General features: G+C 37.6%; 1 protein-coding gene and 1 long non-coding RNA gene across 8 annotated transcripts in view; one reads left to right on the top strand and one right to left on the bottom strand.

The window, feature by feature from the left end:
- LOC121953438 (uncharacterized) overlaps positions 1–14,139 on the bottom strand; it is a 95,400-nt gene extending 81,261 nt beyond the window's left edge. For all 3 annotated transcript variants that reach the window (XR_015778743.1, XR_015778742.1, XR_006106513.2), the window contains exons 1-3: positions 14,006–14,139; positions 13,252–13,346; positions 12,536–12,698 (exon numbers count right to left, since the gene is read on the bottom strand). This is a non-coding gene — a long non-coding RNA (uncharacterized LOC121953438). The remainder of the gene's footprint in view (positions 1–12,535; positions 12,699–13,251; positions 13,347–14,005) is intronic.
- The window catches only part of LOC121953434 (DNA (cytosine-5)-methyltransferase 3A-like), a 50,309-nt gene extending 31,499 nt beyond the window's left edge, over positions 1–18,810 (top strand). For 3 of the 5 annotated variants that reach the window (XM_088087720.1, XM_088087718.1, XM_088087719.1), the window contains 16 exons: positions 103–261; positions 519–626; positions 1,622–1,778; positions 1,997–2,143; positions 3,827–3,871; positions 4,239–4,318; positions 4,530–4,642; positions 8,104–8,287; positions 8,401–8,485; positions 9,038–9,183; positions 11,770–11,860; positions 12,017–12,165; positions 12,581–12,681; positions 14,695–14,764; positions 15,912–16,030; positions 16,186–18,810. In XM_088087720.1, the coding sequence (XP_087943846.1) occupies positions 103–261; positions 519–626; positions 1,622–1,778; positions 1,997–2,143; positions 3,827–3,871; positions 4,239–4,318; positions 4,530–4,642; positions 8,104–8,287; positions 8,401–8,485; positions 9,038–9,183; positions 11,770–11,860; positions 12,017–12,165; positions 12,581–12,681; positions 14,695–14,764; positions 15,912–16,030; positions 16,186–16,327 (1,896 nt within the window). In that variant the 3' untranslated portion in view covers positions 16,328–18,810. The remainder of the gene's footprint in view (positions 1–102; positions 262–518; positions 627–1,621; positions 1,779–1,996; positions 2,144–3,826; positions 3,872–4,238; positions 4,319–4,529; positions 4,643–8,103; positions 8,288–8,400; positions 8,486–9,037; positions 9,184–11,769; positions 11,861–12,016; positions 12,166–12,580; positions 12,682–14,694; positions 14,765–15,911; positions 16,031–16,185) is intronic. The other 2 variants (XM_042500540.2, XM_042500538.2) reach the window with 1 other exon arrangement.
- The last annotated feature ends 707 nt before the right edge of the window (positions 18,811–19,517 follow it).

The raw sequence follows: 19,517 nt of genomic DNA, 5'->3' as shown, positions 1-19,517 counted from the left end.
CCAAAGAAAAAACAAACTGAAACGGACAGTGTTTGAAAAGGTTTCACTATTATGCCCCAAAGTTAATACAGAACGGATATTTGTCTTTTATTTTGGCTACAGGACGGTCGTGGTTTTGGCATCGGTGAGCTGGTTTGGGGGAAGCTTCGAGGGTTCTCGTGGTGGCCAGGCCGCATTGTATCCTGGTGGATGACGGGACGGAGCAGAGCTGCCGAGGGAACCAGATGGGTCATGTGGTTTGGAGATGGAAAATTCTCAGTGGTGAGTGTTTGGAGCCAACGTTAATATTGCTGTCAGGTGATTTTTTTTTTTTTTCACCAGAAATTAAGCAAAACAGCAGTTCGTTTATGGTGACAACCTCACACTTTATAACAAACTTTTTTTTTGTTTGTTTTATCTGCTCAACTAGTTGATCCTTTCAGTATAAATATAAAAGTTATTAATCTCCAGACACTTTTTACCTCAACAAAACATTTTTTCTAAAAACTATTATATAATTGTCTGTGTATTTTTTACAGGTTTGTGTAGAGAAACTCATGCCTTTAAGTTCCTTTAATAATGCCTTTCACCAACCAACTTACAACAAGCAGCCCATGTACAAGAAAGCCATCTATGAGGTGCTACAGGTGAGTATGAGAGCAGTGCTTTTAAGTTTGATTTTTTTTTTTACAGCCCAATCCACTCATTAAAAAAATCTGCCTATCAAACTGAGCTCATTGCCCTAAACATTATGACAATGGCAGTGATTTTTATAACAGATTTTATAGTTACAGTTGCTAAGATTTTTTTTTTTTTTACTTACACAAGCCGTTTGGTTGACAGCACTTAAGAGTGATTTGCAGTTCTTTAAAAGAATAGTCTGACACTTTGCAGGGTTCCTACAGCTTAAAGCAAGTGGGTTTTGGGACTTTTTAAGCCTTTTTTAATGCCACTCTGAGTAAAATTTAAGATCAATTTACAATAACCAAAACTGAATGAAAATACATGACCTAATATCAGTTACTTAAGGTCAGGGAAAACTTTTATTGGAACTTCAGTACTGGAACTATTTTTCTCCATTTAATTTTCTGCAGGATATGGTGTACTGCTCTCTATGTGAAACTATTCCTTTCAGTCTTTCCTAAGCAGCTACAGCAGTAGCGTAGTCTATGTGATACACAAAAAAATGGTGTATACCCACTAAGAAAGCTCCAGGACTTGCGTATAGCCACTTAAAAATGCAAAAGAATATGCGAGAACATAGTTTTGTGACAGAGCTTTTACTTCAGCTATTTGTTTTGCAAATACAGGGTTGAGAGTTGTGACAGCAAACTAAACAAACGCTACAGAGCATGCAAAGAGACTCTCGTCTTTCATCGCCCCCACCCCGTTAAGCCCAGTGCGCTACATGTTGTGGCAGAGTGAGAGAGAGAGTAGGTTGGTCATCACAGTTTACCCACCATACATGTCTTTAGCCATAGAAGTAAATAAAGTAAATAGAAATATGAACCCTTTTTGGGGTCAGCAGGAAGCTTAAGTCTTTTGTTGAGACACGACTTTACTGAATCTTTTGGTAGTGGATCATTTCTGCAGATAAACTGAGGATGAACTTCAGTCAGAACTGTTTTTTATTTGACTGCAGGTGGCTAGCAGCCGGGCAGGCAAAGCCTTTATGGCCTGCCCTGACAGCGATGAGACAGAAACCTCAAAATCAGTGGAAATGCTCAACAAGCAGATGATTGACTGGGCTATGAGCGGATTTCAGCCCACTGGACCCAAGGCTCTAGAGCCACCAGAGGGTAAGAGGAAGTGAATATTACGAAGCTTAATTGTTGGACTTTTATGAAGTTTGTTGCCAGAAACTGAGTCTTAAATTTTTAAACTGCAAGAAACTTCCCATGTGTATCGACCCCTTTATTTAAGCTGTTAATGGACTACAATTTTTCCTATATAAGCACATGATTGAATAATTCATGAAGCTTGTGATACTAATTGTCTGACATGCTGTGCACCCCAGAGGAGCGTAACCCATACAAAGAGGTTTACCCCGAGATGTGGGTGGAGCCTGAAGCAGCAGCCTATACGCCTCCTCCAGCCAAAAAGCCTCGCAAAAGCACAGCAGAGAAACCCAAGGTCAAGGACATCATTGATGAGAGGACACGAGGTAAGGTGCCTCATTTATTTGGTTAAATAGGAGTCATGAACTCTATATTCCTCCCCATGGGGTGGACTTAGCAGAGTGGTACATCAGAGTAAGTGTCTGGAGAAGTAGTGTGCAGACAAGAGGTCCATTATAGTGGCAGTTTTAAGATGGAAGTGAATGATGTGATAAGGCAAAAAGGATCCAAAGACCATAAATAGATGTTTGAGTTTATTCCCAAACAAGCTTAATTGATATTACATTAGCATGTCTTGACCACGAACACCTGATTCAGAAACATAATAGACACTTCCTCATTGGTATAATGATTTTACATTGTTCTTATTTTGTTTTAATTCTGTCGTCTTATATCTTTGACACACTTCACGGTATTGCAGTATGTGCACCTTTTAAGCACCTTGTAACTGATCCTATAGATTTAAGTTTTCTTATTTACTGACTCCAGAATATCTCAAATGAATAGGTTAAAGCTAAATGTTTTCAAGTGGTCTCTGTATAATTTAGTGTCATATAACAACATGGGTATTGTAACTCATATATGAACTAATTATCTAGTCCTCTTGGTTCTGAATCAGATCCATTAGCATCTGATATTTATCCAACTTTGACCTTGAAATGGATGATTTCATGGGTCAAAAACCCCCCAAAAAATGACTAATGGACCTTTTACTTTACTCGTACTTCTAGGGGTGATAATGCTCCAATTTTCCAACATTAAAGAAAAGTGCCCATGATGGATTTCATGCCAAAGTGAACTCAAAAATGTCCTCTTATTTAACAATTTCTCTAAAAATAACAGCTCTGCCTTGAAACTGATGTACCACAGGGTTCATTTTGGGGCCTTTGTGGTTCCTATTTTACATTTGCCATCTGTTAAATGTTTAAAAATTAACATCATGCCAAACTGGTCCCAAAAACATGTCCTTTTCTAACATTTAATCTTACAATTACAGCTCGTCCTAGACTTGGTTGTACCACAGGGTTCAATTTTGGGGCATCTGTGGTTCCTATTTTACAAATCTGCTTCATTTTTGTAAATTAGCATCTAATATTTTATTTTGTTGGTGATATTTTTATCTTTCGTTCTCATAGAAACATAAGAAACAAATTACGTTAATTTAATTTAATTAAAGCACACAGAGATCCTTTTTCAAGGTCTGACATTGTCCAAATTTTAGCGTTTGCAACTGCAATTAGGCAGTTATTTAAAAAAATCTGTAGTATCTTTCACAACCACCAGAACAGAAATAGTCATCAGTTGCTGCCTGCATTCGCAAGAACATTAATGTTCATTTTGAATTTCACAGAGGTGCTTTAAACTGGAATTCAGTTAGTTTTTAAACGCTTTTAAAATGTGTTAAATTTCTGATCTCCAAAATTTAGCATATCTTCGTATAGCATTAACTTATTACAAAAATAATTTACTGTATAGATTTATGCACAAATACAAATTTTTAGACCATTTTTAAGACTATCATAGTTTTGGATTTACACAGCCTGTTGCATGATGACATTTGTAGTGATATTGTTTTTCTTTTGATCTTTGTGGAAAAAATAAACTAAAACTACCGAACTAGAATTGTAGGTTAAAAAGACAAATTTTGAACTATTGACCTAACAAAAATATTAAATGGGGAACTTGTTACTGATATTTCTGATAAGGTGTCTCTTGCGTTGTATTTTCAGAGCGGCTTGTTCATGAAGTGAGACAAAAGTGCCGCAGCATTGAGGGTAAGTGATGTGTGCTCTTCACTCTCTAGCTTGTAGCTGCACTGGGGGGCCTCTCAGGGGATAAACACCTAGACGCCTCACACCTGCCCTTCTTGTTGACAAGCAAAGAAGCAGACACATATGTTTGTCAGTGTTAATAAAGTGATGAAAAAGTCAAGATGTACAATCAACATATTCATAATTTTTTCCCATTTTGTTGTGAGTTCTCTATAACCGTACCAGCTAAGCTCATTAGATCCTCACCTCCATCACAGCTGCTCAAATAATTTCATGGAAATTTGAAGCTGGGAGCGTTACAGCAGTAGAGTGTTCACATCTCTCCGACCTCCCCCCGTTAAATACCGACATACTGCACTCCTTTCTACAGACATATGTATCTCCTGTGGAAGCCTGAATGTTAGCCTTGAACACCCGCTGTTTGCTGGAGGAATGTGCCAGAGCTGTAAGGTAAGCTGCGATAGAAGTCATAAAAAGTCTGGGACTCAGGTCCAACTACCGTGTCGTAAAAAAAACAACTGCTCCTTTCAAAGCTAATAATAAACAGAATATATTTAAAGCAGTGCCTGAGATGTGACCCCATGAAATTTTGTTTTGTTTTTAAACCCGTCAAAATGCTCACTTTTTTTTCTTGTTTTTTAAAAAAATCTCCTTTTCACAGAACTGCTTCCTAGAATGTGCATATCAATATGACGACGATGGTTACCAGTCATACTGCACTATCTGCTGCGGTGGACGAGAGGTGCTCATGTGCGGAAACAACAACTGCTGTCGGTGAGGTTTCTATTTGATTCTATTGTGTAAATGAAGGTGCTGATAGAAACCACAATTGCCACAATGTTTTCATCAACAAGGTACATATAAATCATTACAGCAATACATATTATACTGAAATATACTGTATTGTGGTTGGCAATGTCATAGTATCTAAACAAAATGTACAATTTTTGGGTTTATGCACACAGTCATATGCATAAACTTAATCCAACAAGGGAAAAACGCCATTAAGAGTACCACCGTTTTGAGTGAACATCTCTCAGATTTTCCTAAAAATAAATTGTGTGTTTCTATCTACTATTGTTATGCCAATATTAGGAGCTGAATGCATCAAGATAAATGTTGGAATGGAGATAACTCTCCAGTCAGTTACCAATAAACTGAGGCAGAAGAAGAAGCAAAGAGATGACAGAATTGAAAGTTAAGCCTCAAACAACGTTCTGGCATTTCCTCTCCTTTATTTTATGCCCAAACTGATTGATGGATTGGCACGTGGCAACAGGATCGTTACATAATTTCAGGATCATAAGAGTAGATGCTATAACGATATAAAATGGTAAAGGTAATGAAAAAATTAAGAGTAAATAGATAAGTATTTTGTTTTAACTTATCAATTTGAAGTCAATGTCGACTGCGCAATATAATGGATATAAAGTAATGACAACATTAGCTTTTAAACTGGTTTCCTATAAGCCTTGCATTCACTGTGTATTTCTGTCTGCAACTGCATACAAACTCCCAAGAAAAATTAAGGCTCAAATGGCACAGAGAAAATGTGTCAACAATTGCACAACCAAAACAGGAAGAGGATGGCGTTTTTGGTTTCCCAAAATAGATCATAGATCACAGCTATGCCCAGTTACCAAAGAGTATCAGTGTAAGTTCTCTATTACTATCCCCAGTAGCGGAAATGACAGTGGAACAACCGAAGTAACTGCCGAAAACAGACAGCATTTTATTTTTCTCTTTGAGCCAACAATAATACCACTTAGAAATTCTAGGGGGTGGTACGTTGAAAAGTTGTCTATTTCTTTAAATAAATAAAAATAAGTTGCACACACAAAACTGAAAGACCCAATCCATCATGAAATGAAAAAAAATCCTGTCACAGTAGGTTCTTCGATCTTTAAGTAGATCCAAAAAGGCCCCAGGCGGAAGTCCCATCTTCCGAGTTTCTTTTTATTCTAATGATCAGAGACCCAGAGAATGCTACTGTTTCTCAATCTGTCAAACCTGAAACTTATTTCTGGAGGCTCTAAACATATCCAATTTAACAACTGAAAAGGAAAAACTTTATACGATATGTTTGGTATTTGAGGTTTGTCCCCAAATAAACACAAATGACAAGTTACTGAACCAAACCATCTACCCAGAACTTTGACCGACAATGAACTGACTAATGTACTTTACCATATATAATGCAGGAGAGTCCCCTCATTCACGTCACCCTAAAAATGATTTATGCAAGAAATCTCCACAGGACATGAATGCACTGTCTTTATGCAGTCTGAATGCCACTGCCTCCAAGGTGCAGTTGTTTTTCCAACACAGATAGCAGGACGGTGCCATCATTGCAGATACTGAATGAATAATAGAGGCTTTATATTGGTGTTACAAATATCATAGCAATGACGACCACAGAAATAATAAAGTGTGGTCAGTTAAATAGACCGCTGTTAACAAAATCACAGAAGACTGATCTTCTGTATCCTCACACAGACTGTGAGATTTAAGTTTATAAACATACCACTAAGAACAGATTAACCCTTGTCACCAGTCACATGCTGGGCCAATCAGCAAACAATGGTTCGCTCTGTGTTTAAATGATGACATTTGACATTTGGATATCTGGGTGATAACGCATCGCCACTCAAAACTCCCTAACCTCATTCAAAGCCATTACAACTAGTAAAACACAGACTGGTGCTGCAGTTGGGTGGGCTGTTTCTGACCTCTGACTCTTTTAAAAACTCATAAGGATTGTGATAATCTAGGTTTTTGTCATTGTCAGCCCATTAAAAGACAGAAACCAACCAATTCTCAATTATTTTTAAACTTCACTTCCCTGTCTGTGGCACTATGATAACTGAAATCTTAAAAAAAAGTTGTCACGACTGTATCGTTTCAATGATTTATAATTTCCAGTAGGGCTCTGTTAGTTTTGCAAAAGTTACTAAGACAGGGGTAAATACTGCATTTGTTGGGAAATATTTTAAGCTGAAAATTAATTTGGTGTTCTGGTGAGTCCTTGCAGCAGCAGGATTGTTTGTATGTGGGTTTGACTCAGAATAAACTACAGTGCCCATGTTTATTGTGTTAAATAACACGTCACCGGCTGCTACAGTGTGACTCACTGATGTATTTTTAATAGTTTTTGGACAAGATTGCAGCTCTACAGCACAAAGGAATAAGATATTTCAGGCTTTGGCTACACATACTTGTTAATAGGATCAATTCATTGTTTGTTTTTATGTGTTTAATGACGTGTCTCAAACAACTATAAATAAACAAATGAATCACTAGATTACAGTGAAAGAGGCAGAAGTTGTATAATGACATTGCCAGACTCCCCTAAGTGAGACTGTTTAGAAAATGCAGTGTTACCCCGAGGTTGACTGCTTTGGCCTAGCAGATGGACCACCTAACGCCAAACCAAATACTGTTCTCAAATTTAACACTTACAAGTTTCTTCAACAGACAGCCAAGCTTCCAAATATTAATCAGTTACTTTTCATGATCCACATGAACCACTCTTCACATCGACATGAATTAGAGCCACCACACAGCCCTCATTTATAAAGAAAATATGCCACTTTTAGAGCTAGTTCATCTGTTACTCCAGTTACTTGTAACATATAACAGGAGCAAATGCAGGAAGTTGAGTTGAGGAACAATGACTGCAAATCAGCATCAATGATCTATTTTAACCAAATATGCTCTGGTATAGCTCAGCTAAAAACACAAACACTGAATCCTGAAGCATGTTGTTCACTACTAAGCCTGTTTGTGATGTTATCTTTACGTCATCATCTTCATCTACTGACTGTAGCTTTTTGAATAGCAGACAGTCGACTGTCCTGTTATAACAGACATGTTAACTGACCAGAGACACTTGTCTTGTTGATGGACTCATGGCGATGTGCAGCTTCAGTTCACAGCATGCGAACCCTTGCAGAATGAATATACATGAAACACTGGAATGTATATTTGGCGTTTTCTTTTTGGCTCTATTTTTTGGCCCAGCGGGGGATCCTACAATCATAGTGTAAACACTGAAACGTTCATTACTACTACTGCTATCTGCACAAACTGACGGTTCTTGACTTTCTTTGACTTAAACAGATAACAGCCTGTCATTTAGAAAATGACTGTTGATATGGACACACTCAACACTATCTTCTACTAGTTATTAAATGTATTGTCACTTGCACTGACTAACCTCCTTGGCCTGTGTCCAGGTGTTTCTGTGTGGAGTGTGTCGACCTCCTTGTTGGTCAAGGAGCAGCACATGCAGCCATCAAAGAGGACCCCTGGAACTGCTACATGTGTAGTCAGAAGGGTGTGTTTGGTCTACTGGGGCGTCGCACAGACTGGCCCAGCCGTCTCCAGCACTTCTTTGCAAATAATCATGACCAAGATTTTGTGAGTAATGGACCTTCAGGCTATAAATCCCACTGTCACACCAAAGAGGTTTTTCTTTACTGTGTGTCTCATCATCTCCCCCTCTCTCCCTCTCTCTCGGTGTTGTATTTCAGGATCCACCAAAGCTTTACCCCCCAGTCATGGTGGAGATGAGGAAGCCCATTCGTGTCCTGTCGCTATTTGACGGCATAGCAACAGGTTAGACAAGACGAAGGTCCCATTTATCTGATCAAAGTCTGCATGAACTGTTCTGGTTCTACCAAGTTACACTGGATGCCCTCTTTTCTTTAGTGAACGCAACATTTTCAGTCATTTGGCCACAATAGAATAAATTCATCCTTTTAGTTGATGTTATGATATATAGTCTTATCAGACATTAAAACATGAAAAGAATTTTTAATTTTTCACTTTTTACAGGGGGTTCCATGTAGTAGTTTTGTTGTCTGTCAATAATTACACAAAGAAATTTTTATTTAACACTATCATAATCACTTTAAGAGTTTATTAGTCAATAAGTGACTGATGTTTATGCATTATATTAATGAAGGGATACTGATGTAGGTTGAGTATGTTACAGATATTGCATGAGTACTAAAAAATTGACAATTTAAGTCATTTTCAGTGCTTCTCAGCTTATGTCAGACAGCTCCAGAGCTGTGCCTCAATTTTAACTTTGGTTTTGGAAAAATTTAGAGGGCTTTTTTATTAGTTATTTATGTTCTGTCTGACCTTTGACCCCGTCCTGTGCAGGGCTGCTGGTGCTAAAAGAACTTGGCATCCAAGTGGATCGCTATGTAGCTTCCGAGGTGTGCGAAGACTCCATCACTGTGGGAATTGTTCGGCATCAGGGTCGCATCATGTATGTTGGCGATGTGAGGAACGTCACACGCAAACATGTGAGTTTGCTTTCATTTTTTGCCTAGGGTTGTATGAAGTGTGCATACATGGTCTTCTTTCGGTTGTGCGCTGCTTCACATTCATACGAGTGGGCTCATGCAAACTGGTCAAATCGCAGCATGGCGTGACAACTGTTTTAACATGCACCGATTTTTTAATTCTTACATGTGGGAAATGAGCAGATATTAAATGACTTAGTAATGATAGGAACAACACACTGAGGAATAGTCGGCTACGATTACAGATGTGTTGCTAAGCAACTGCAAAAATCCTGCAAGAACATAAATCCTTGCATGTTCCTGTACCGAAACAGAAACACACATTCATCAGAAACAGAATATGTGCAGAAAAGGGGAAAGAAAGAGATGAAACATGCTTTATTTGGATGTGATAGTGGGTGGAGGCATGAAGGCAACACAGACTGTAAACTCAAGTGAGATACAGGTTGTCTGTGTTTGCAACTATAGGTCAACTAATTTTTGGTTTGGCTGGTTAATTTGAGCTAATAGGAGATTTTTGAAACTATCATTATCGACGGAACTTACGTTATCGACTTTTTCCTGTTCCAATACATTTGCCTTTTTAAAAGCCGATTTCAGTAATCGGCCAAAGTTCCACCAATAATGACAGTTTCTAAAGCGTCCTCTAAGTAGGACTACAGTTGTGAATATGAAACCGTTTAAAATAATACGATTGAGAGGGATGGACAGCTACTGAATCAGAAGCCCAAGTATTCCAGTTCTTAAACACCACACACTGTATCATTTTATCTCCTGACTGTCAACACTAACTGACCCAGACTAAAACAGACTCAGTACAGCTTGATCCAATAAGTCACAACAGCCAGATCATATTTACAATCACCTCAAACAGACCTAATGTGTGTCCCTGCCTTAAAAAGCTTCAGAGTGCAGCGCTGCTCTGACGACACAAAGCTGGCAGCTGTGCTATTAATATTTTCGGGCTAATTGGCTAATTGTTGCATGTAATGATTTCTGACAGCGGGATGTTGAAATTATTCAATTTGACAACATTTTGATGAATTACTTGAACTTGCCCACAAATGAAGTGGAACATGCAGACTGATATGGTAAAATTAGCATTTTACAAAAAGTTTGCGCAGTTTAATGTTTGGTGAGTCCAACTTGAAAAACTACAAGGAAGCTTCACAGAAAAATGCAAGAGAAGTTATAATACAAAATTAGATTATAAAATTGTTCTTGCATGAGACCCCTGCACAGGGTCTCCTTTTCTATCACAGGAGAACCAGAGAGATCTGGACCCCAACCCTCCCAAACATAACATCTGCAGTCTTGGTTATGCCTGACAATCATGCTGCTCACTCCACGACCCATATGGCCGTACTATTTAGTATGCAAGAAAAAGATTTATTATGTCCCTATACACAGTATGTGAAATACAATATGCAAAAAATACCAGGATGTCCGACTGCATCTAGTTGCATTTTGCAATATGCAAGCTAGCATGCTTTTCTGGCTATTCTGACCCACAATCCTCATTGACTGAGCCACGGACAAATGACAGCTTAGTGACAGCTAACAGAAGCAGCTATGACGGATGACAGTACATTTATGTGTCCCACATATGAAAATCTACATTGCATTCACTTCCTAACCTAATAACCTAAAACTTAACCCTTTGACACCTGAGGAAAAATTGCCTTGATTTCTTAAGAAACATAAGAGGAAGGAAATAATCTACAGAAGAAATGACCTCGTAATTAGCAAGGAAAAGAAAATTACCTGAATATTTGTTGAAAATAAATAAACAAGAAGAAAATTTTACAAATTAAACAAATAAGGCAAACAAGACATGGAAAAGGTGTTTAGAAATTATGTAAATTCTGTAACATATTTTCTTCTGTTTGTTTTTTTCCCCCAGACATTTTTCCCAAACGTTTTTTAAAATAATTTTCTAAATCTGAAAATGACTTGCAATTTATGGATTTTCTTTTTTTACCAAGCTGCTTGTTGCCATTAGGTCCCATGTTTTTGAAAGAAAATGCACCAATAATAGTTTAAATACATGTGAAAGGTGTCTGTGAAAAGTAATATCTCTCCAGGTTTCAAAGGGTTAAATCTACATACATTGCAAAGTAACAACAGCAAAGCTCTCCAGGTTGATTTTAGTTTCTGGCGAGTTAAACAAATGGCGTTTTGTTGTTTTGCACTACAGACTGCAACCAATATATCACTCAGAGGGTCAAAGATGCGGCGTTATGATGGAGTAGTATGCTGTGAAAACAGCTGCAATACATATTAAACGTAAAAAGAAAAAGTTTGTGATTGTGAATGCGGACAAGTTTCCCTAAAATGCTACATCAACAGTTAAACATCATCATATAACATTATTCCTGGCGTCTGGCATTGCAAAGGTTTTTCTAACATGCTTCATTACCAAAGTTCATGAACTTATTTCAGTTAAAGAATAGAGACAACAACATGATAAAAGCATGTTTAAAGCATCCACTGGACTCTACAAGGGTCCATCTACATCATATCATTATCTATACAGCCTCTGCCTTTATCTCTGTGTTTCTGACTCTGTATCTTATCTGTACACAGATACAGGAGTGGGGTCCCTTTGACCTAGTTATTGGTGGAAGCCCATGCAATGACCTCTCTATAGTCAACCCTGCTAGGAAAGGTCTTTATGGTAGGTTTACTGTTATGACTTTCTTTGTGATGTGGGTTAAGATCCTGTCCAAATACCAACAAGTTGATTATCTGTACAGACAAATCACCAAAGTATCATCAATATTTGCCCCTTCCTGTACTTCAGCTCTGATCAATGACTGTTTCTGTCCCACAGAGGGCACTGGCCGCCTGTTCTTTGAGTTTTACAGGCTGCTCCACGAGGCTCGGCCAAAGGAGGGGGAGAACAGGCCTTTCTTCTGGCTCTTTGAAAATGTGGTTGCCATGGGTGTCAGCGATAAGAGGGACATATCTCGCTTCTTAGAGGTCAGCTGCTCTCTGCCTGAACTTGTTGCTAAAGATTTATCTAATCGTACAGGTCATAACTTCCATTAACTAGTTAAATCTTAGACTGCAGTGTAGATAGAGAATGATGTGCCGCCCGTAACAAAAAGATTGATGGTTTATGAATGCCCCCTTGTGGCACAAATTCATTATTGTTTGACACAGATAATGAGAAGGGAGCACTGACTCTTAATGAAATAGTTTTAATGTGCTATGTTTAATGTTTGATTTTTAGAGGTTTTCACCTGACCCTAAATTAATTTTGGTCAATCAAAACTATAAAAGAATCAGTTATGTCTATTAAGGTCTGCTTCACTGTACTGTAATACACTGCACATACAAAGCATCTTACCTTGGTTTCTGGTGTCTTTTGTCCTCTGCTTTACTTGGATTTCAGTGCAACCCTGTGATGATTGATGCCAAGGAAGTGTCTGCTGCCCACCGCGCCCGCTACTTCTGGGGTAACCTTCCTGGCATGAACAGGTTGGTGTTTGAATGGTGAGGGAAGCAGCGGCCTGTGTTATACACAAGGATGCAAATAAACCCGTTAAGCAAGGGACTATATTTATAAAATTGCTGCTTAACATAGCACAAGTTTTTTTTTTTTTAGTTTTTAAGATATTTTTAGGGCGTTTTTGCCTTTAATTGATAGACCAGCACAAGTGTAAGGGGGGGGGGGGGCATGCAGCAAAGGGCCAAGGCCAGATTCGAACCCGTGGCTGCTTCAGCGAGGACACAGCCACCTCCATGTAGGGGACGACCGCTCTATCCACTGAGCCACCAGGGACCCCATAGCACTGGCTTTTAACAAGAAATTTCCTGAATATATATATATTTTAAAAAAGTAAAAAAACAAACAAGAAAATGACACAAAATTAACACTAAGTATCATTTTCTTTTCCTTTAAAAAATAATCGTTCTCTTATAATCCTTCCTCCTTTGGAAAAAAAAAAAACCACACATTTGCAGGTTAAGATGAGTTTAAGGGTTAAGATGGTGACAAACCAGTAGTATATTAACTAAATTAAGAAATTAATTCTTAGGACTTTAGAATCAGGATCTGCTCACCTCAGGCGGTGTGGTTGGGGACGGGGACCGCTTCTGAGCTTTCAACTGCACAAAGTCCGTGCTGCTGCTGCTGCCTTGGCTTAAAACGTTAGTCCCTGTGAAACAGACATTTAATTTTTAATAAATAATTGTTAAGAAATCCTTAAATTAAATATTTTTGTGCTAATTTCGGGTCTCCTTTTTTGTTTTTATTTTTAATTTATAATTAGTATATATATATATATATATATATATATATATATATATATATATATTTTTTTTTTTTTTTTTTTACAAATTCTGTATTAATTTTTAGTAATTTCTTGTCAAGTCACTAATTACCTTCCCCCATTGTTTTTCACCAAAAAAATTCTCGGGTTTTAAAGGGTTAAGCACTTTTGGACTACGTTTGTACAGTTTGTTGACAATAGTTACATACTTTTACTTAAGGTTTTGAATGCAGAACTTGTCTTCCAACGGAGTACTTTCACAGTGTGGTATTAGTACTTCTCCTTCCATGCAGTATATTACTTGGTTAAGCATAGAGCTCATTTACATCGTTATTTGCAGGCGGAAACGTTAGAAAACAGCTGGCAGTTGCTAGCTTAGTAGCTCGCTATACAACAGTTAAACCGACGAAAACCGACGTTTTTAATTAATGTTCTTACAAACGGAGCTGACGGCACAGTTTAACAAAACCAATCATTTATACTTCTATCATGTTTATCACTTACTTCAAGGGGGATATAAGCCAAATGTGTTATTTTTAACTTACACTCAGGCGGTTGCTGACTAAGTTGAAGTTGTCCATGGCTACGCAGCTAAAGCTACGCAGCTGTTTGGTTGCGCAGACGGAACGTGATTACGGTGATTACGAACGTACGAACGTAAGTGTAGGCTTCCGTGATTGGCTGAGAAGAGGGAGACATCTGATTGGCTACAGATAATTAGCATAAATAAAGCATAGGTGAAATTCACACTTGACATAAACAAAATGTCGGTTCAACAGTCTGTATACAAAGGTGACAAAGTCTAAATATGGTTTTAAAGAAAACTGCACATACTTTTACATAGACTACATATATTGATGGAAACTATTTTAAACAAGCAGTATTTGTGTGTGTGTGCATGAGAAACACAATTATACATAAGGATTTTGTCTGCACTGAAAAATATTTTTGTGAAGAGAGTCACTCATATAAATCACGAAATGCATTTATGAATCCTTCTGTTCACATTTATTATTACCAAGACCCATCTGATTCCCAAAACGCACCCCACCAAGTCGTGTGTAAACCTAATCAGTTTGAATAGAAGATCTGTCTATTTTAGAGGACACTTGAAAAGACAGACTACCATCCGCAAAGGAAAAAAAGTGCAGGTACTTTGTAGGCATCAGATTTGTTAAGTGAAGAGCTTCAAAGTCTAAATATTAATTGTGGCTCATGTTATTTCTCTTTTCAGGCCTTTGAGTGCCATGTGCAGTGACAGAGTGGACCTCCAGGATTGCTTAGAACACGGCAGAACAGCAAAGGTACTTGTGTAATACTTTGATGGAAAAATTATATTACAACAGAAATACATGAGTCTTTACATTTATTATGCTACAGTGATTTAGTAGAGGAGCATTTTCAAACAGTAAATGCAGACAGATCATTTCTGTTTTTTTCCTGTTGTCTCATTCTTTTAAAACCAGTTTATGAGAGTCAGACATGTAAGCGAAAATCAAATTGCCAAAAGCAGGAGTAAGTAATTATGCACACTGGTGGCTCCCAGTGGCAGCAAGAGGTAACAGTTCAAAAGTGCATCGGTCAGGACTGAGAACCTCACAGAATCCTCATCTCAATCAAACAATCTGATCTGTAATGCAGTAATAAAAGAGAAAAAATCTCAGATTTTGCAGTCATATGCATCAAACAAAAAACCCATAAAGCTTATTAGATTCATGTGTGGATGGATTACTAAACAGTGTCAGGTGGCCTGCTGACCCTCATTTGTAAAATGTAACTCAAATGAACTCCAGCTGACCAGGAAGAGACTCAAAATTACCACAATGAGACGCAAAAAGACAACAAAAAGATGCAAAGGTACTACAAAGACACAAAATACAACCATAAGGAGACAAAAAATGACTACAAAATGACCAACAGAGACACAAAGAAACCCACAAGGAGACACAAAATAACCACAAAGAGAATCAAAACAACCAAACAGAGACAGAAAATTACCTAAAAAAGACCAAAAAAAGCCAAGTAAGATACACAATTACCATTAAGAGACACAAAACGACTACAAAGAGAAACAAAACATCCCCAAGGAGACACAAAATGACCACAGTGACACACAAAATAAATACAAGGGGACACAAATTACTACAATGAGACACAAAACAACTACAAAGAGACACAAAAACATCCATAAGGAGACACAAAATAACTACAAAGTGACACAAATTACTACAAAGTGAGACAAATGACCAAAAAAGACATAATACTACCTCAGAGAGACACAAAACCACAAAAAGATGCATAACGACTAGAAAACCAGCACAAAGTCTACGTTCTGTCCTGTATAGGAGAGGTGGTTGGGCTCTTTGCATATCCGAGGCCAGGGGCTGATTGTTACTTTACTCATGAATTCACGGACTAATATTCCCGTTATTCCTTTATCTTCTCTGTCAGTTTGGCAAGGTGAGGACCATCACCACCAGGTCTAATTCCATCAAGCAGGGCAAGGACCAGCACTTCCCTGTCTACATGAACGAGAAGGAAGACATACTCTGGTGCACTGAGATGGAGAGGTATGTAACGGAAAATATCATTCTTCAAACTACCTTTCACAGCTATTTCAGTGTTCATAATCTCAAAATGATCTCCCTGTCTGCTCCACTCTTCTGCCCCCTGCCTGTGTGTCTGTCCTGCTGGTTGCTTTGTATCTGTCTGGTTTCTCTGTCAGGGTCTTTGGCTTCCCAGTCCACTATACGGACGTGTCCAACATGAGCCGACTGGCAAGGCAAAGGCTCCTGGGCAGATCATGGAGCGTCCCGGTTATCCGCCACCTGTTTGCACCACTCAAAGATTACTTTGCCTGTGTTTGAGCTGCAAGAAATAACTCGCTCGGAACCATTTAGGAACTACAACATGTATGTTGTGACTAGAAATAAGAGCCTTGATCCTCAAATTATACTCCTGTATAATTTGCAAGCGAAACATTGACGTAGATTTCACATTATTTCTTGTATTTTAATTGTAATTCTTATTCTATTTAATTTTGATATGTCATTTTACCTTTTAGCAGTGTTATCAAGTATTGTTGATTTGTTTGTGCAAGCTATACTTGAGACTATGCTTTCTTCTCAAGACACTGAGACAGAAAAGTGCTAAACATGTATTTTAAAAAGAAACGGCAACGCGATGGGAAAGATCCTGAAAGTTAGGAAATAAGATATGTGAAATGTTTCTGCTGTGTGAGCGCACTGTACTTCGGAGCTGCGAGATTCCCACCTGCAGTGCGGCCATGCTTCCAGCTACTGAGCCTCACAGAGATGTGACGAGAAAGGCCATTTTCTTCAGTGTCAGGAGAGCTGTGTCTCTAAGAATCCAAAACACCAGATCACATATACCTCTTTGTTTACAGTTTCTATACACAACTGAAGGTAATAAAGGTACTACTGTAATATGGTTACAATACCATGGTGCTCCGAGATGATGAGAAACATCATAGCCCATGTGGTGCTACAACTCTAGACAATACGGAGCCCTCTTAACCTGTTGCTGGAAAAAACTTTTGTTTGATGTTTTTAATGATAAAAACAAATCTGTTCTGTGCCGTTTCATTCACTTCAAGGGAAGTGAGAGACAGTAGACTGCAAAATAGAGCATATCCTCTTTTCTGCATTTTACAGCTTTTATACAGTTTGTACTGGTGCTCATTTAATCTCTCAGCCTTGCCACAGTCGGGCTCACTGCCTGGATCTGCACAAACAGAACGTGAAGCTAAAGCCACATGGGAAATGATGTTTTCTGTCATTCAAAAAAAAAAAGGAAAAAAAAAATAGATCGTCTGTGAAACTATTTTTTTCTAGTTTCATCCTGACCAATGACATTACTGTACAACTGTTATTTAGTGTGGTTGCTGGAGGGAGGGAGGAAGGGTGACCAGGCCGGGTAACTCTCCTCATCAACTTCCACCTCTCGAAACTGAAAAACTGTCAGGTGAAAAATCCTCAACAATATGGTGCGGCTTCACAAAGTTCTTCTACCTTTTTATAGCAATTTTGTGCTGTTTTATCAACATTATAAAGCACTTTTATATGTATACTTTCTTTTTTTCTTGATATTTTAAAAAAAATATTGGTTCTTGTGAATTTTTTTTTGTTTGTTTTATGATGTGAACTGATCTACCCTCGTGTAATACTTTTTGTATACAGTAGGGCTGTGCCAATAGAAGTGAAAGAATGGATTTTGATATGTGAAACCCATGTTATTTGACTCTATGTACAGTAGATGGATTTGACATTTGTAACCCCTTTCCCTCCCTCCATCATCCATATTGTTCCCTGTTTTAAAGCAGCGATACAGTATGTTATACCCAGATTCAAAGAATGTCTATTTCTATTAAGATTGTAAAATGTAAGACAGAGTTGGGGAACTACGTCATGCGCTTTGTATAATATTTTGTCCCTTGTGAAGGACAGTCGGCTCTTTGCCGTTTCCCTGATTAATCGTAGTCGTCATGTTGACAAATTTAGATGCTGATCCAAATTTGGATTATGTTAACAAACTAAATTCTCTTGATTGTAACCTCTAAGATAAATATGGAGGATTTAGGCTGCAGTTCGTCAAAACGTAAAACTGACACAGTGTTTGACGGAGGTGTCGGCACTCAAAGAGGGTAATAAAAACAGATGCTATCGCTTATCTATATCATATTTAAGATTCTAAATTTGAAATTTAATTTCTTAATGTAATTAATTTCTTAAGTGACCTTATTGCCATCATTTTTGTCCATGCGCTCAATATGAGCTCTTGTGATATTTTAACCAGATGTTATCCCCCCCTCCTTCTCCTATAATACTTAACATCCCCTCATGTTTGTACATTTTGTACATAGAGTTTTCCGGTTGCTGTTTTCAATTTGTTTTTATCTTTTTTTTTTAATTACGTATGAGATGTACAAATATAATTCTTTGCTAATATATATCATCAAATTAGGAAGAAATCTTAGGTTAAAAATTAAAAAAATCAAGTGACAAATTTGATTCAAAACTTGCTTTGAGCGTTAGACGTAGGGAGACTCCAAGTCAACTACTTTATCGTACTGATTTGTTTGTGTCAAGTGAATCCAGATTTAATGTCATGTGATCTTAATAGTGGCCTACAGACAGCTTTAAAATGAACGGTCTCAACTTCACTGCACAGCCCTACATGGTGGTGTTTTTGTTTATGTTTTTTGGCTTCTGTTTCCTTTTGTAAAACTTTAAAAAGGGGGATTGTAGGTGTTTCCGATGGTGCTAAACATTTTATCTAAACAAGAAAAATATATTTGATTGGAAGAGAAATAAACATGTCTTGACAATGACTGTTTTTAAGTTCCTTGTAGTAACAGAAAAGAATTATTATTTCACTCATATAAATATATTAACAAAGGCATTTTAACTTTGTACTTGAAAAAATAAGGATAACAAATAATGAAAGGTTTCCTATATTGTTTTAGACTAGAGATTGCTGTAGTTGGTGCTTATCTGTGGGAAAATCGTGTGAGAAAAAAAAACGGTAATAACTTTTACTGTAGCATAATGTATGCTTAATACGCATTGCTTCTTAATCCTACATTCCATGCCGTAATATTCTCCATGTCTGTTTTCAAAAATGTTGTTTTGAATTGATGTTTTTTGTTTAAATTATCAGAAACAACATTTGAGTTTTACTGTTCAAGGCAGGTCAATAATTTTATATTCGGTGATACTCTGTGTGACTTTCTTTCTGTCATAACTGTTAATGGCCTATACGCTTTTTCCTCAAGACCAGTTCGTACAGCAAATGTAGCAGTCATTCTCCACTTTGACCCTTCCCTCCCTCCCCCATACTTAAGTTTAGTGTCCAGAGAGAAGATAAAGGCTCCGTATGTACTTGTGCTGGAGAACACTTGAATAAATGTATTGTTTTTGTGCAAAAATCTGCCACCTCCTGTCCTTTTTTAAAATTCGTATTTGATAAAAATGTATGTAACATTTTGGATCAATGCCCCTGAAAATGTTTTCAATCTCAAATATAAATAAAATAACA

Source organism: Plectropomus leopardus, chromosome 14 (genome assembly GCF_026936395.1).
Source record: "Plectropomus leopardus strain MGB_pleo_1.0 chromosome 14, ASM2693639v1, whole genome shotgun sequence".
In the NCBI taxonomy this organism is placed as follows: domain Eukaryota; kingdom Metazoa; phylum Chordata; class Actinopteri; order Perciformes; family Serranidae; genus Plectropomus; species Plectropomus leopardus.
This window is presented reverse-complemented; position numbering and strand designations above follow the sequence as displayed.